Source organism: Talpa europaea (assembly GCF_964194135.1).
Source record: "Talpa europaea genome assembly, chromosome: 14".
In the NCBI taxonomy this organism is placed as follows: domain Eukaryota; kingdom Metazoa; phylum Chordata; class Mammalia; order Eulipotyphla; family Talpidae; genus Talpa; species Talpa europaea.
Window position 1 is genome coordinate 52,582,097 of NC_140082.1, and position 13,478 is coordinate 52,595,574.

A 13,478-nucleotide genomic window follows, 5' to 3' on the forward strand; every position below is an offset into this window, starting at 1 on the left:
CCACAGCGATCACTATAGCAACCAGAGCCTCGCGGGAGTGGCAGACTCCGGACTAGGCAGCTCCCAGGACGCAGCCCCCGCTCCATTGATCACCATGGCAACTAGGCCGGGCTAGGCGGTCGGTGGGCGGGGCCAAGCAGTTTGGGGGTGGAGCCTTTCTGTCTTGGGCAGGGTCTGAGTAAAGGCTGCCCTTACACTGGCGCAGCATCTTCTATGATCACCATGACTGGGAGGATTGGTGGCGCAAAGGGTGGTAGAGATTATGTGAAGTGTTTAAGTACTTAGTTTCATCATACAGTAAATGTTTTCCGATTATCTGAATAGTTCGTGTTTTTTTTTAGTATAATATAGCATGAAGCGATCTCCAACAGCCTTTCACTCTTTTCTGTACACCCTGTAATGGATCTATCAGTAAATCCTGTATGTTCTACCCTGAAAATTGGTCCGCTATCGTCTCCCTCCCTCTTCCATTGGTATCATCCTGGTCCAAACAATCGTCTTTTTACTCCCCTTAATTGGTCTCCCAGTTTTCACCCTCACCCCTATCTGATTCCCAGTTTAACAGGGATTCCTTCTGTTAAAACACACGTCAATCAGATCATGTCAATCCCCGCCTCCAAACTCTCCAATGCTCCTCATATCTCTCAGAAATAAAATCTTTACAAGTGGCCCAAGAATTCCATATGGTTTGCCCCAGCCCCATTTTCTCTCATCACCAACTACTCTCCCACTTCTTCCCTCCGTTCTACTTATGCTCCACTTGCCTCCTTGCTGTTGCTCCAACATGCCAGGCACTGGTGTATTTGCACTGACTGTTACCTAAACCTGGACTGCTCTTGCACCAGATATCCACATTGATCCTCTCCTTCGAATTTGCTCAGATGTCATCTCCAGATGAGGCCTCCTCTAGGCACCCGATTTACACTGCAGCATCCTCCCAACCCTTGTTTCTGCTTTGATTCTTCCAGACACTTAACTATATTCTCACATAATATATAACATTGTTGCCAGGGCAATAAGACAAGAGAAAGACATCCAAGGAATCCAAATAGGAAAAGAAGAAGTCAAACTATCACTATTTGCAGACGATATGATATTATACATAGAGAACCCCAAAAACTCCACAGAAAAGCTAATTCAACTCATCAATCAGTTCAGTAAAGTGGCAGGATACAAAATCAACACGCAAAAGTCAGTAGCCTTCCTATACACAAACAATAAATCTGAAGAAGAAGAAATCAAAAAGACCATCCCTTTTGTTATTGAAACAAAAAAAATCAAATATTTGGGAATAAATCTAACAAAAGAGGTAAAGGACCTATACAAAGAAAACTATAAAACACTGTTAAAAGAAATAGAAGAAGACACAAAGAAATGGAGAGACATCCCCTGCTCATGGATTGGAAGAATAAACATTATTAAAATGGCCATCCTTCCAAAAGCAATATACAGATTCAATGCTATTCCAATCAAAATTTCAATGTCATTCTTCAAAGAAATAGAACAATTATTGATGAAATTCATATGGAATCACAAAAAACCCCGAATAGCCAAAGCTCTCCTGAAAAAAAAAGAAGGGAATGGAGGCATCAGACTCCCAGACTTCAAACTATACTACAAAGCCATAATCATCAAAACCGCATGGTATTGGAACAAGAACAGACATACAGACCAATGGAATCGAATAGAAAATCCAGAAATAAACCCACAGGTTTATGGTCAACTAATCTTTGACAAAGGAGCAAAGACTATGCATTGGAGCAAAGAAAGTTTGTTCAATAAATGGTGCTGGGAAAACTGGGTCGCTACATGCAAAAGAATGAAGCTTGACCACCACCTCACACCATACACAAAAATCAACTCAAAATGGATTAAAGAACTAGACATAAGACCTGAAACCATAAAATATATAGAAGGAAATATAGGCGAAACACTACGTGATTTGCACATCAAAGACATCTTTACAGACACATCACCCAAAGCAGTGATAGTGAAGGCAAAGATAAACAGCTGGGACTATATCAAATTAAAGAGCTTTTGCACAGCAAAAGAGACAATAACAAAAACAAAGAGAAACCCCACCAACTGGGAGAACATTTTTGCACCCAACACTAATGATAAAGGACTGATCACAAAAATCTGCAAAGAGCTGATGAGTCTCAACAACAACAAAGAAAATAATCCAGTCAAAAAATGGGCAGAAGAGCTTAAAAGAAACTTCTCTGAAGAGGAAATGCAAATGGCCAACAGGCATATGAAAAAATGTTCAACATCACTTGTCATCAGGGAAATGCAAATCAAAACTACCATGAGATACCATCTTACACCAGTGAGAATGGCACATATTAAAAAAACTAGCAACAACAAATGTTGGCGAGGGTGTGGAGAAAAAGGAACTCTTCTGCACTGTTGGTGGGAGTGCAAACTGGTCCAACCACTGTGGAAAGCTGTGTGGAGATTTCTGGACCTACTAAACATAGAGCTTCCATATGACCCAGCAATTCCACTCCTAGGTATTTACCCAAAGGACACAGAAACATCAATTCCAAAGAACACCTGCACCCCTATGTTTATAGCAGCACTGTTTACAATAGCTAAGCTTTGGAAACAACCCAAATGCCCAAAAATAGATGACTGGATCAAGAAGATGTGGTACATATATACCATGGAATATTACTCAGCATTCAAAAAAGATAAACACATGCAATTTGCTGCAACATGGATGGCGCTGGAAGGGATCATGCTCAGCGAAATAAGCCAAAAAGAAAAAGAAAAATACCGGATGGTCTCACTCATAGCAGGAATCTAGAAAACTTAAATAAGGGACCAGGAAAATGAATAACTATAAGAAAGTGAAAATCAAAATCAACAAAAAACTATGAACCAGAGACACTTTTAGGGGGGCGGGGGCGGGAGGGGAGGGATTGGGGTCAGAATGGGGGGCTGCAATTGTATGGGGAATATAACAATAAAATTTATAAAAAAAAAATATATATATAACATTGTTTATATGTATTGTCTCTCTCCTTCCTCTGAGACCAATGACAGCAAGCCTTTTGTGTTTAGTTCATTGTTCATCTATGTGCTGCATCAACTAAGCAGGCAGTTAGTCAATGTTAAGTGAATAAACAAATACTCAATTTTTAAAAAGAAGATGGGGAACCGTGAGGGATGCTGCAACTATATTAAAAGGGAAATGAATTGGATTTTCTTGTAAGTTTAGCCTATCTTTGGAAAGATGCCTGTGGTTGGCACAGATGAGGACAACCCATTTTGGCTGGGGAAGTGAGGAGATATTTTACTTTCATACTTCTTGGATGTTCCTCTATGTGCATACATTGCCTAGTCAATAAATAATTCAAATGAAAAGAAACAATTTGGAGCATGGAGAGCTCTACCATGTCTGGACCTCCCAGGTCAGATCTGATGTATTTCAGTGTTCATCCCTCCCTGAAGTCTTTCCCACACTCATCTCTTCCTCTCCACAATCACAGATAAGAAACAAAGGTGTCACTTTACTTGACTTCACGCTATAAAGCAACAGTACTAAAAACAATATGGCAATGGTATAAAAAATAGACACATGGACCCATGGAACAGAATTGAAAGCCTTGGAATAAATCTATACTTAATTTATGATAAAGCAGCCAGGACTACACAATGGGGAAAAGCACCTCTTTAATAAATGGTGCTGGGGAAACTGAATGGACACATGTAAAAGAATGAAGTTGTATCACTCACTTGCTCCATGCACAGAAATGACTTCAAAGATAAATGCAAGATCTAGATATAAAACATGCAACAATTAAATGCATAGAAGAAAATATTTGCAATATTTTTCCATGGCATCAATGATAAATATGGAAATACAGTGTGAACCAGCCAGATCCCCTTCTTGGGCATTTATCTAAAGAACATGAAACCGTCAACTCAAAAATCTATATGCTCTATAATATTTATTGCAGCATTATTTACAACAGCTAGGATATGGAAACAATCTAAGTTTCCACTGATAGAGGATTGAGTCAAGAAGATATGGTATATCTACACTATGGAATACTGTTCAGCCATAAGAAGTGATGAAATGCTGCCATGTACAGAAAAAAATGGAAGGAGTTTGAGGAAATTATGTGCTGTAAATCAGAAAATATAAATCAGAAAATGTAAATCAGAAAAGAAAATATCGGACATTTACACAGCAGAAAACTTGACAGTTATAAAATTAGTTGACATGAATAGATGAAGTATGGTGTCTGAGGTTAAGAGGTAGGCAGGAAGGGGAAAGTGTTGCAGAGATATAAGGGATAGTGGCAAGGCAAAAAATAAAAAATAGACTATCTAAAAGAATAAAATGAAGATAAGGAAATGGAGACCTTGAGGGGCTAAGTTCCTTGGCCAGGTTCATGCAGGTGGTCATTGACAGAGCAATGACTAGAACCACATATTTGAATCCACTTTCTAGTGAGATTTCCACTTCCAGTGATTTTCAACACTTGTTAATGCATCCACCATATGAAATAAAGTTTATATCACAACCAACACATATGCATACATATATTAACTAACACGGAAGTCTCACAATACAATACCTTTACAATATGTGATGCACATTTGCATTTTCTATTCATTTAAAAATATTCTGGAAATTTCTTGGCAGCATGTATGTTAAAATTAAAACAACACAGAGAGGATTGACATGGTCTCTACACAAGGATAACAAGTAAAGTTTACCCCATTTTTTTTACATTTACCAAATGTTTATTAAGGTAATTTTTTTCTTTAATATATGCTTCTTTGGGATAATATGTATAGGTGTTCTCACATAATTTGCATCTTTCTTGATTAGATACATCTACTGAATGTCTAGGAAATTAGGGGTTGAATTAGATATAGGGAGAAGTCCCTTCCAGCTCTAACCTGTCATGTGCCTGATGAGGAATGATCTTATTGTCTGGTTTGTTCTAATTCTGAAAGATGGAATGGTCTAGCAGGGAAGAGAGAAAGGGAAGAGAAAGCGATTAGTATGCTTTGAGTGCGGACTGAGAATACAAACTCTGTCCTGATAAACTGGAGCCATGAGAAGGTTTTGTGCAGGTGGTGCCCGGGTCTGGCTGGCTTTCAATAGTAATTACTCCCAAAACAAACAGACTAAGAGAACAAAATAGTGACAACTAGAAGTGAAATGGGAAGAGGATCGAGTAGAGTAAAAGGGGTCAATTGTGGAAATTAGACTTTGGTTAGTGAACCTAACCTAGTACAAACTGATGTTGATTTATAATGCTATACACCTGACACCTATGTAAGGTTATAAATCAATGTTACTTCCAACCCAAATGCCCAAAAATAGATGACTGGATCAAGAAGATGGGGTGTATATACACAATGGAATATTATTCAGCAATCGAAAAAGATAAACTCATGCCATTTGCAGCAATGTGGATGGAACTAGAAGGAATGATGCTCAGTGAAATAAGCCAGCAGGAAAAAGAAAAATATCGGATGGTTTCACTTATAGCAGGAATACAGGGGAACCAAATAAGACATCAGTGTAAAAAAACAACAGTACAAAACACAACAAAACAAAACCAGACAATTATAAATCAGAGACATCTTGCAGGGCAGGAGCAGGGAGAGGGATGAGAGGGAGGGAGGGAGGAGCACAGGGGACTGTGGTGATGGTGCACGGGTGCATTGGTGAAGGAGACTCTATGGGGACTACACCTGAGGGGGTGGGGAGAAGCAAATATTGTTTTAAAATGAACAATGATGTAAAAAAAATAAAAAAGAATATAAAAGAATAAATCAATGTTACTTCAATAATTTTTTTTTTTTTAAATTGATCTGGCCAGTAGTGTGCTGAATCCACCGCAGGGGACTTTCTGTGTTGTTACCAGACAGACAGCCTCCAGGGCAAGGAATACAGACCTGAGCTAGCTGTCCTGGGATCTGGGCTGTGTGATTTTGGGAAAGATACTCAACATCTCTGAGGTTCTTGTTTGGAAATGGATAACGTTATCACCTCACGGGTTTACTCCGAGGACTAAAGGCATACAAAATTTTCCCTATCCTTCCCTTCCCTTCCCTTCTGTACCATGAATGAAACCTAGTCGCCTTTGTTCCTTACTGTAAAATATCTTTGTCCCTACTTTTCCGCCGGCCCGGGCCGGAGTTCTTCGCGCCTGCGTGATAGGTGCCGACAGCACACAGCTCCGCGCAGCGACGCCGTCGGGGTCGCCTGGCAACCGGGTCGCCTGGCAACTGCCTAGCTCTACGGAGATTGTATCCGCTGAGGCAGGTGAGGCAGCTGGTGCTGGACTGGGGCGCGGGGACAGAGCGGGGGGCCCTCACACCTGCCCAGTCCTGTTCACCCCATAGGCTTTCTCGTCAGAGGCCGAAATTCCTCAGCTATGTCCGGGAGGTGGGCAGGCCCAGCGCCCGCTGTGCCCTGTGAGGGGAGCCCAGGTCCAAAATGGCCGTGTCCCTCAAACTGGACTGTTCTTGGCCTTCCCTTGACAGCTGGTGCCCCGGGTCAGAGTTAGCTCAACTCTTTCACTAGAGTAGACTCCTCCAATGCTGGGTCTTGTCAGTGCTACTGAATGCAGTTTACTACCACCGCCACCGCTGCCACTACTGACACAGTAACACAGTCACTGTATCTGGAGCCCTGGTGTGCTGAATATCAGTTAATCGGACAACACTGGGAGGGAGGAAGGGAGGCAGGGAGGGAGATGCTATTATCATCTCCATTTCGCAGCTGCAGCAAGAGGCTGATAAAGGAAGTCAAGGGTCTCTTTCCAAGGGCCATCCATGGTCTGGGACTGGAGGTGGTTCTGAACTACTAAGCCAGTCTATAGTTTCTCAGCATGTGTGTGTGTGATAAAACAAATGACACTTTAACCTTAATTCCTTTGGGAGGGGGGTATGTCTGAAACGTCTGAATATGGGTCTCTGATAGGACTAGACTCAGATTTGAACATTGGCTACCAGTCTTACCCGCTCTGTAAAACACAGAGTTTGCTATGGGGTCACTGCTCACCCTCACTGAGACTTTGAATAAGTCCCTCATTTCTCTCAGGCTCTGTTTGCTTCTGTGTAAAAATGTCCTTCCAGCTGGACTCACAATTTTGAGAATCACATGAGAAGTAACTTGTAAATAATATCATAGTAATAATGTTAATTTTGGGGGTTCTTTGAATCTGGTTTCTGCAGAACTCCATTGTGAAAGTTAGAGAGTTACCCACTGCAGATGTGGAAAGATGGCTCATGCCCGGATCTCCATGTACCAGCCCCCTGATATTGACCCCACTAAGGCTGCCATTGCCTATGGCTGTCGAGCCCTGCCCAAGCTGAACGAGGAGCTGCAGTCGGAGGTGCTGCTGACAAGGCTGAAGGCCCTCGTGGCTCTGTGTGACCTCATGCATGACCCTGAGCATGTCTACGAGGCCATCAACATAGGTGAGAGTGACCCAGCCCAAGTGACCACAACTGGAATCTGGATGACAGTCAGAGAAGCTCAAGTGGGGAGGAGCTGCAGTGACCAGGGCCTCTTCATAGTACCCCTCTCTGCTGGCCAGTCAATCAGTTTGTCTGGACATCACCAGTGGCTGACCCAGAGCCATACATCAGCCTCCTACTCTGGCTTAATCACAAATCCACCAAACAGCCCTATTTACCTGTTTCATTCCCGACTGTCACGAAGGATTGGCAGGCATCCTGCTGAAACCACACATATATTTGGGACCTACGTCCCTTGTTTCCCACTCTCCTAATTACCAAAATAAGAGTTGAGGTGATTCTAGTGGCATATGTCACACCTTTCCCAGAGATTAGACACATGAGGAGTCCTACTTCTCCCTCTGGCCTTTTCTGAAGGGCTGGCTTAATTTCAGAGGAAGATGTGGTCCTAGCATGGCCTTGGGTGGAAACTCCACTGGGTAGAGTTTCAGTAATAAAGGGTTGCAACTTAATGAGCCTGGTTCCTGGCCAGCATCACCCCATGTACAGGGCCCCTGTTATCTTACAGCATCCGCCCTCGGAGGGAAGGAGCATCTTCAACCAACAGATAAGAAAACCAAGGTTCAGAGAAGGGGGATGAGGGTAGGCTAGGACTGCCCAGTAAAAAAATAAAATAGGACTTTTATTTGGTCTGTCTGGCATTCCTAGGTATAACCCATTTAAGGATACACAACTAGTTTGGGACAAGATTAGAATTTGACCCCTGGTCTTTTTAATGCCAACCCCATTTTTTCTTAACTTTTTTTCTTTTTGCATAGAACTGAGGTATAGGCCAGAGGTGCCTGGGTGAGAAGATTCACCAGCGACAGAGTGGGGAACAGAACAGGGAGATGTTATTGAAATACACTGCTAAGGGGAGCAACGGATAAGACAGGTCTGAGAGGTCTGCTGCATCATATGTGGGTTGGCTGCCTGGCCTGGAATCAAACTCAGACCATAATGGTGATAGTACTAAGACTTAACACCTAGTCCACTAGGGAGGTCACAAGACCATTTTCTTAACACTGTGGCCTGCTTTGAGAGAAGGTAGGAAGTATGCATGAGATGTATGAGTATTGGATGAAACGGTCCCTGGTGTGAACATTTCTAGCGCACAGAATCCCCTTCAGTGACTCTGAAATGCTTTGCAACCAACATGATTTCCCCCACACTCCAACGCAGAACCCCAGGTATCCTCATTGCTTGATGTAGGCTTACCAGTTGACTACTTGGGTTGGTTGTTTTCTGAGACTACTCAACATTCAAAAGTTTTTCTGCCTCATAGGCTGCCTGGTGAGCCTGAAAGATTTGCTGAATGATACCAACAATATGGTGCGGATAAAGGCCACTGAGGTGCTCCACATCATGGCGACCCACAACGTGGGCAGGTGGGCAGCTGTCTCTGGAAACCAATGTCACACTTTGGAGTCACATCTCTCCCCTAGGTGGCATGCCCTTAAAATGACCAATTTTTATCTGTAGCACTGGTCTTCTGAGGGAGTTCTGTTGGCCAGAACAGATCTCTGTGGGGGTGGTTTGTGTTGCCCCTGTGGTGGTATAATGGGATCCTTTTCTCCAGATCAGTTTTTATGTTAGTTAGTGTCTAGCTCTAAGCTTCCCTCTTTGAAGGTGAAACATTCAGGCCCCACACATGCAACAATTTCCTCGGTTTCCCCTCCTAGACTCCCACAGGCTGGCATTCCGGCTCCCATTTCCATGCAGGTGTTGCCTCAAACTACATACCAAGTTTGGGCTGGTAGCTTCAATCCCTGCTGGTAACACTAGGCTCTAGGTTTCTGGTACCTGAAAATGTCCCTTTGTTTCATAAACACATCTTCACATTTTTATTTATTTATTTATTATTATTATTTTAAAAGATTTATATATTTATGCATACAAGAGCTGAGGTACAGGCCAGAGATGTGGGGGTTGAGAGGATTCACCAGAGACAGAGTGGGGAACAGAACAGGCAGACCGACTGAAATACACTGCTGAGGGGAGCAGTGGGCGAGACTGGAGAGTCTGGCTTGCCATATGGGTTGCTCTCTGTCTGGCCAGGGATCAAACTCATGCTGCAGAGGTTGCAGATTGCTTCATAGTGCGGTGCTTAACCCCTTGCGCCACCAGGGAGGCCCCATCTTCACATTTTATACTTAAATTGTTCATCTTGCACTTTGTTTAGGAATGTGTGTGTGTGTGTGTGTGTGTGTGTGTGTGTGTGTAGGGGATCTGAGGGAGAGGATGGCGATGCTCTCCCACATCAGCTCAGTTTACCCTCTTTGCCTGGGATCACACATTGTGCTGAAAATAGAACCAGAAATTACAAACACCCCTCAAGCCCTGCCTGGGACCACTGTCCAGCATGCATCGCTCAGTGCACACGTCCCCAGAAAGGAGGAGGGAAGAGAAAAGATATCAGTAGTGATGACAGAGAAAAGGGGCCACTGTTTCCCAGCTTATTTGACAGAAATAACAGAACCTTTCAAAGGGGCCAGAGTACCTCACAGAACCCAATGTTACTTGGCCCTGCTTCTCTCCAAGTTCTCAATGCTCCATCGTCTTCAACCAAAACTGCTCCTGGGGTAGGGAGTCAAATGAGTTAATGCATATAAGGTGCTCAGCCCTGCACCACCTGGGAAACATCTGCCCCAAGTCAGCCTGTGTGGTCATTGGCAGCCAGGCCTCTCTGGGTGTTCCTCTGGTAACTGCTGCCTCCCTCTCCCCACAGACCACCCACTTGCTCAGGGCCATCTCCAGAGGCCCACCTTCTTCCCCTTGACCTCCCTCTCTCTCCTCTCTGGGTTCTAATTTCAGGTCCCTGGGAAAGAGTATGACCAGCCTGATCCAGAATGCAAACCCAACCCTGTGGGTCCCTATAAATGGGGTGTGAGTGGCAGTGCAATTCACATGCTTTGCACTGAGACAAGTGGGCAAGATACCAGCCCCAGCCTAGGGCCCCTAACCTTTCCTGCTCGGTGACCTGGCAAGACACTTGATACAGTCTTACTTCACTTATTGACACAGATGCAGGGAAAGTGCGCCAATGTCATAGGCGTCCAGAAGAACAAAGGACCCCTCATTCTTCCTGCTCCTTTTGTTTCTTTTCTGGATGTGATATGGAGATTAGGTAACAGAGGCTGAGAGGAGAGATGCTTGAAGCCTGGGCAATTATCACAAAACTAAGCCTAGGGAGGGTGATGATGCATTTATTTCAGAGCACTAGCAGTTCCTGGGTGGGGGAGTAGAGTTCCTGGCTGTGGCCCCATCAACATGGTGGGATATGGTGAAGAAACCAAAGAAACTGTCACTGACCGTGGCCTCACATCCCTTACTCTGCTACTTCAAGGCACAGGGAGGAGACCCAAGGGAGGCAGCTTACACGCCCTGGCTCTCTCCTCCAAAGTGGGACAAGGAATGCAAAGGGCCAAGAGTGTCCATTAGCGAACTTCCAATTCCCTAGAATGAAGTGGTGATCTCATATGTAACTAAAGCCAGTGTCTCTCAAGTCAAGCTCTGACACTGCCCACACTGAAATCCTTCTGGCCTCATACCCACACAAGTAGTAACAGGAAATTGGGTTGAAGGGGGCATCTTCTCACCTTGAAGAATTAGTTCACAGGACTGCCCAAGAAAACAGTCAACTTTCAAAGCAGGGGTGAATATTGAGTGGGTGACCAGATACAGAGGGAAGAGGCCTGAACACTCACACCGAGGGGTTGGGAGGTCCCTGTAATGTGGGTGTCCCAGGGTGAGTTTCTTCTCCCAGAGTGACTCAGAACTTACCATCAGGGCCTCCCTAGTGGTGCAAAGGGATAAGCACAGCACTGTGAAGCTATCCACAGCCTCTGCAGCACGAGTTCCATCCCCAGCTGGCCAGGGAGCTACCCACATGGCCCTGCTCGCCGACTGCTCCCCTCAGCAGTGTATTTCAGTCAGTCTGTCCTGTTCCCTACTCTGTCTCTGGTTAAAACAAAGAGAAACCCCACCAACTGGGAGAACATTTTTGCACCCAACACTAATGATAAAGGACTGATCACAAAAATCTGCAAAGAGCTGATGAGACTCAACAACAACAAAGAAAATAATCCAGTCAAAAAATGGGCAGAAGAGCTTAAAAGAAACTTCTCTGAAGAGGAAATGCAAATGGCCAACAGGCATATGAAAAAATGTTCAACATCACTTGTCATCAGGGAAATGCAAATCAAAACTACCATGAGATACCATCTTACACCAGTGAGAATGGCACATATTAAAAAAACTAGCAACAACAAATGTTGGCGAGGGTGTGGAGAAAAAGGAACTCTTCTGCACTGTTGGTGGGAGTGCAAACTGGTCCAACCACTGTGGAAAGCTGTGTGGAGATTTCTGGACCTACTAAACATAGAGCTTCCATATGATCCAGCAATTCCACTCCTAGGTATTTACCCAAAGGACACAGAAACATCAATTCCAAAGAACACCTGCACCCCTATGTTTATAGCAGCACTATTTACAATAGCTAAGCTTTGGAAACAACCCAAATGCCCAAAAATAGATGACTGGATCAAGAAGATGTGGTACATATATACCATGGAATATTACTCAGCATTCAAAAAAGATAAACACATGCAATTTGCTGCAACATGGATGGCGCTGGAAGGGATCATGCTCAGCGAAATAAGCCAAAAAGAAAAAGAAAAATACCGGATGGTCTCACTCATAGCAGGAATCTAGAAAACTTAAATAAGGGACCAGGAAAATGAATAACTATAAGAAAGTGAAAATCAAAATCAACAAAAAACTATGAACCAGAGACACTTTTAGGGGGGCGGGGGCGGGAGGGGAGGGATTGGGGTCAGAATGGGGGGCTGCAATTGTATGGGGAATATAACAATAAAATTTATAAAAAAAAAAAAAGATCACTGGACAGAGAAAAAAAAAATAAATAAAATAAAAAGTTGAAGTTGATAATAAAAAAAAAAAAATCCTCTCACCACCCACACCTCTGACCTGTACCCCAGTTCTTGTATGCATAAATAAATCTTTAAATTTAAACAAACAAACAATCAAACAAAAAACCACTTAACCATCAAGTCAAGTCCTGGCCTTTGTGGCAGAACACAATCGGTAGGGCACTTCCTGTATGTGAGGCATTGGGCTGAGGGTTCACACCGGCTTCTCACTTATGTCTGAATCCAGCCCTGAGAGATGTGAGCTAAGAAGCCTTCTCACCAAAGGCAACTGAGCCCAGCAGATGCTTGTCTAATCAAAATAAGTGGTTAAAAAGCCAGGAATCTTTGATAAATTGTATGTTTCCTTTAAACAGTTCATTTTTATCCAAAACACAAATGATTAAACATTTACCAATCCCCATGGGCAACTCAGGCCTTTTCTTGGATATGGGCCCACTGGTTGGCATTTCCTGTCATCTTTTTTGCTTAAGCTGCACCTATATCATCATTCATTTGCATCTTTGGTCTCTTTAAAGTAGAGCAAGATCTCAGACATGAATGAAGTAATCTACATGCAAAAACATTCTAGTATCTTTTCAGATCATCTCTTTTTTCCCCCAGAGACTCACTTTTGAGTCTTCCCACAGCATTCAATCAACTTTGTTTTCATGAGGAAATTAAAAAAAAAACAAAACTCTTCTCCGATCTAATTGGCTTACCTAATATTTAATTAACTTGTATAATTATAACAACAAGCATTACAGACACACATAGGTTTGGAGGCAAGCCGCTAGCTGGCTGCTGGCAAGCTGGCTGCTCAGCTGGGAGAAGGGGGAGGGGCTGCGAGGGACTGGCCTGGAGCAGCAGCAGATGTACCTGCTGTGGGCACGCATTGCAGACAGGCAGCTAGCTGAACCTGGCAGTTCAGGGCACATCTTTATAGGGGAGATTGACTGCAAGCTTCTGTGGCCTCATTCCCACTTAACAGATGGGAGAGCTGAGGCTCAGAAACATGAAGCAAAGCACCCAGGGGCCTAAGGAACCAGTGGGGGT

At 43.6% G+C, this 13,478-nt stretch overlaps 1 protein-coding gene across 1 annotated transcript in view; it reads left to right on the forward strand.

Annotated features, from left to right (window-relative positions):
• Positions 1 to 7,250: 7,250 nt before the first annotated feature.
• RSPH14 (radial spoke head 14 homolog) overlaps positions 7,251 to 13,478 on the forward strand; it is a gene marked incomplete at its 3' end in the record, with an annotated part of 76,911 nt that continues 70,683 nt past the window's right edge. Inside the window, exons 1-2 of the mRNA XM_084254296.1 lie at positions 7,251 to 7,455; positions 8,780 to 8,882. Coding sequence (XP_084110422.1) covers positions 7,257 to 7,455; positions 8,780 to 8,882 — 302 coding nt within the window. The 5' untranslated portion in view covers positions 7,251 to 7,256. The remainder of the gene's footprint in view (positions 7,456 to 8,779; positions 8,883 to 13,478) is intronic.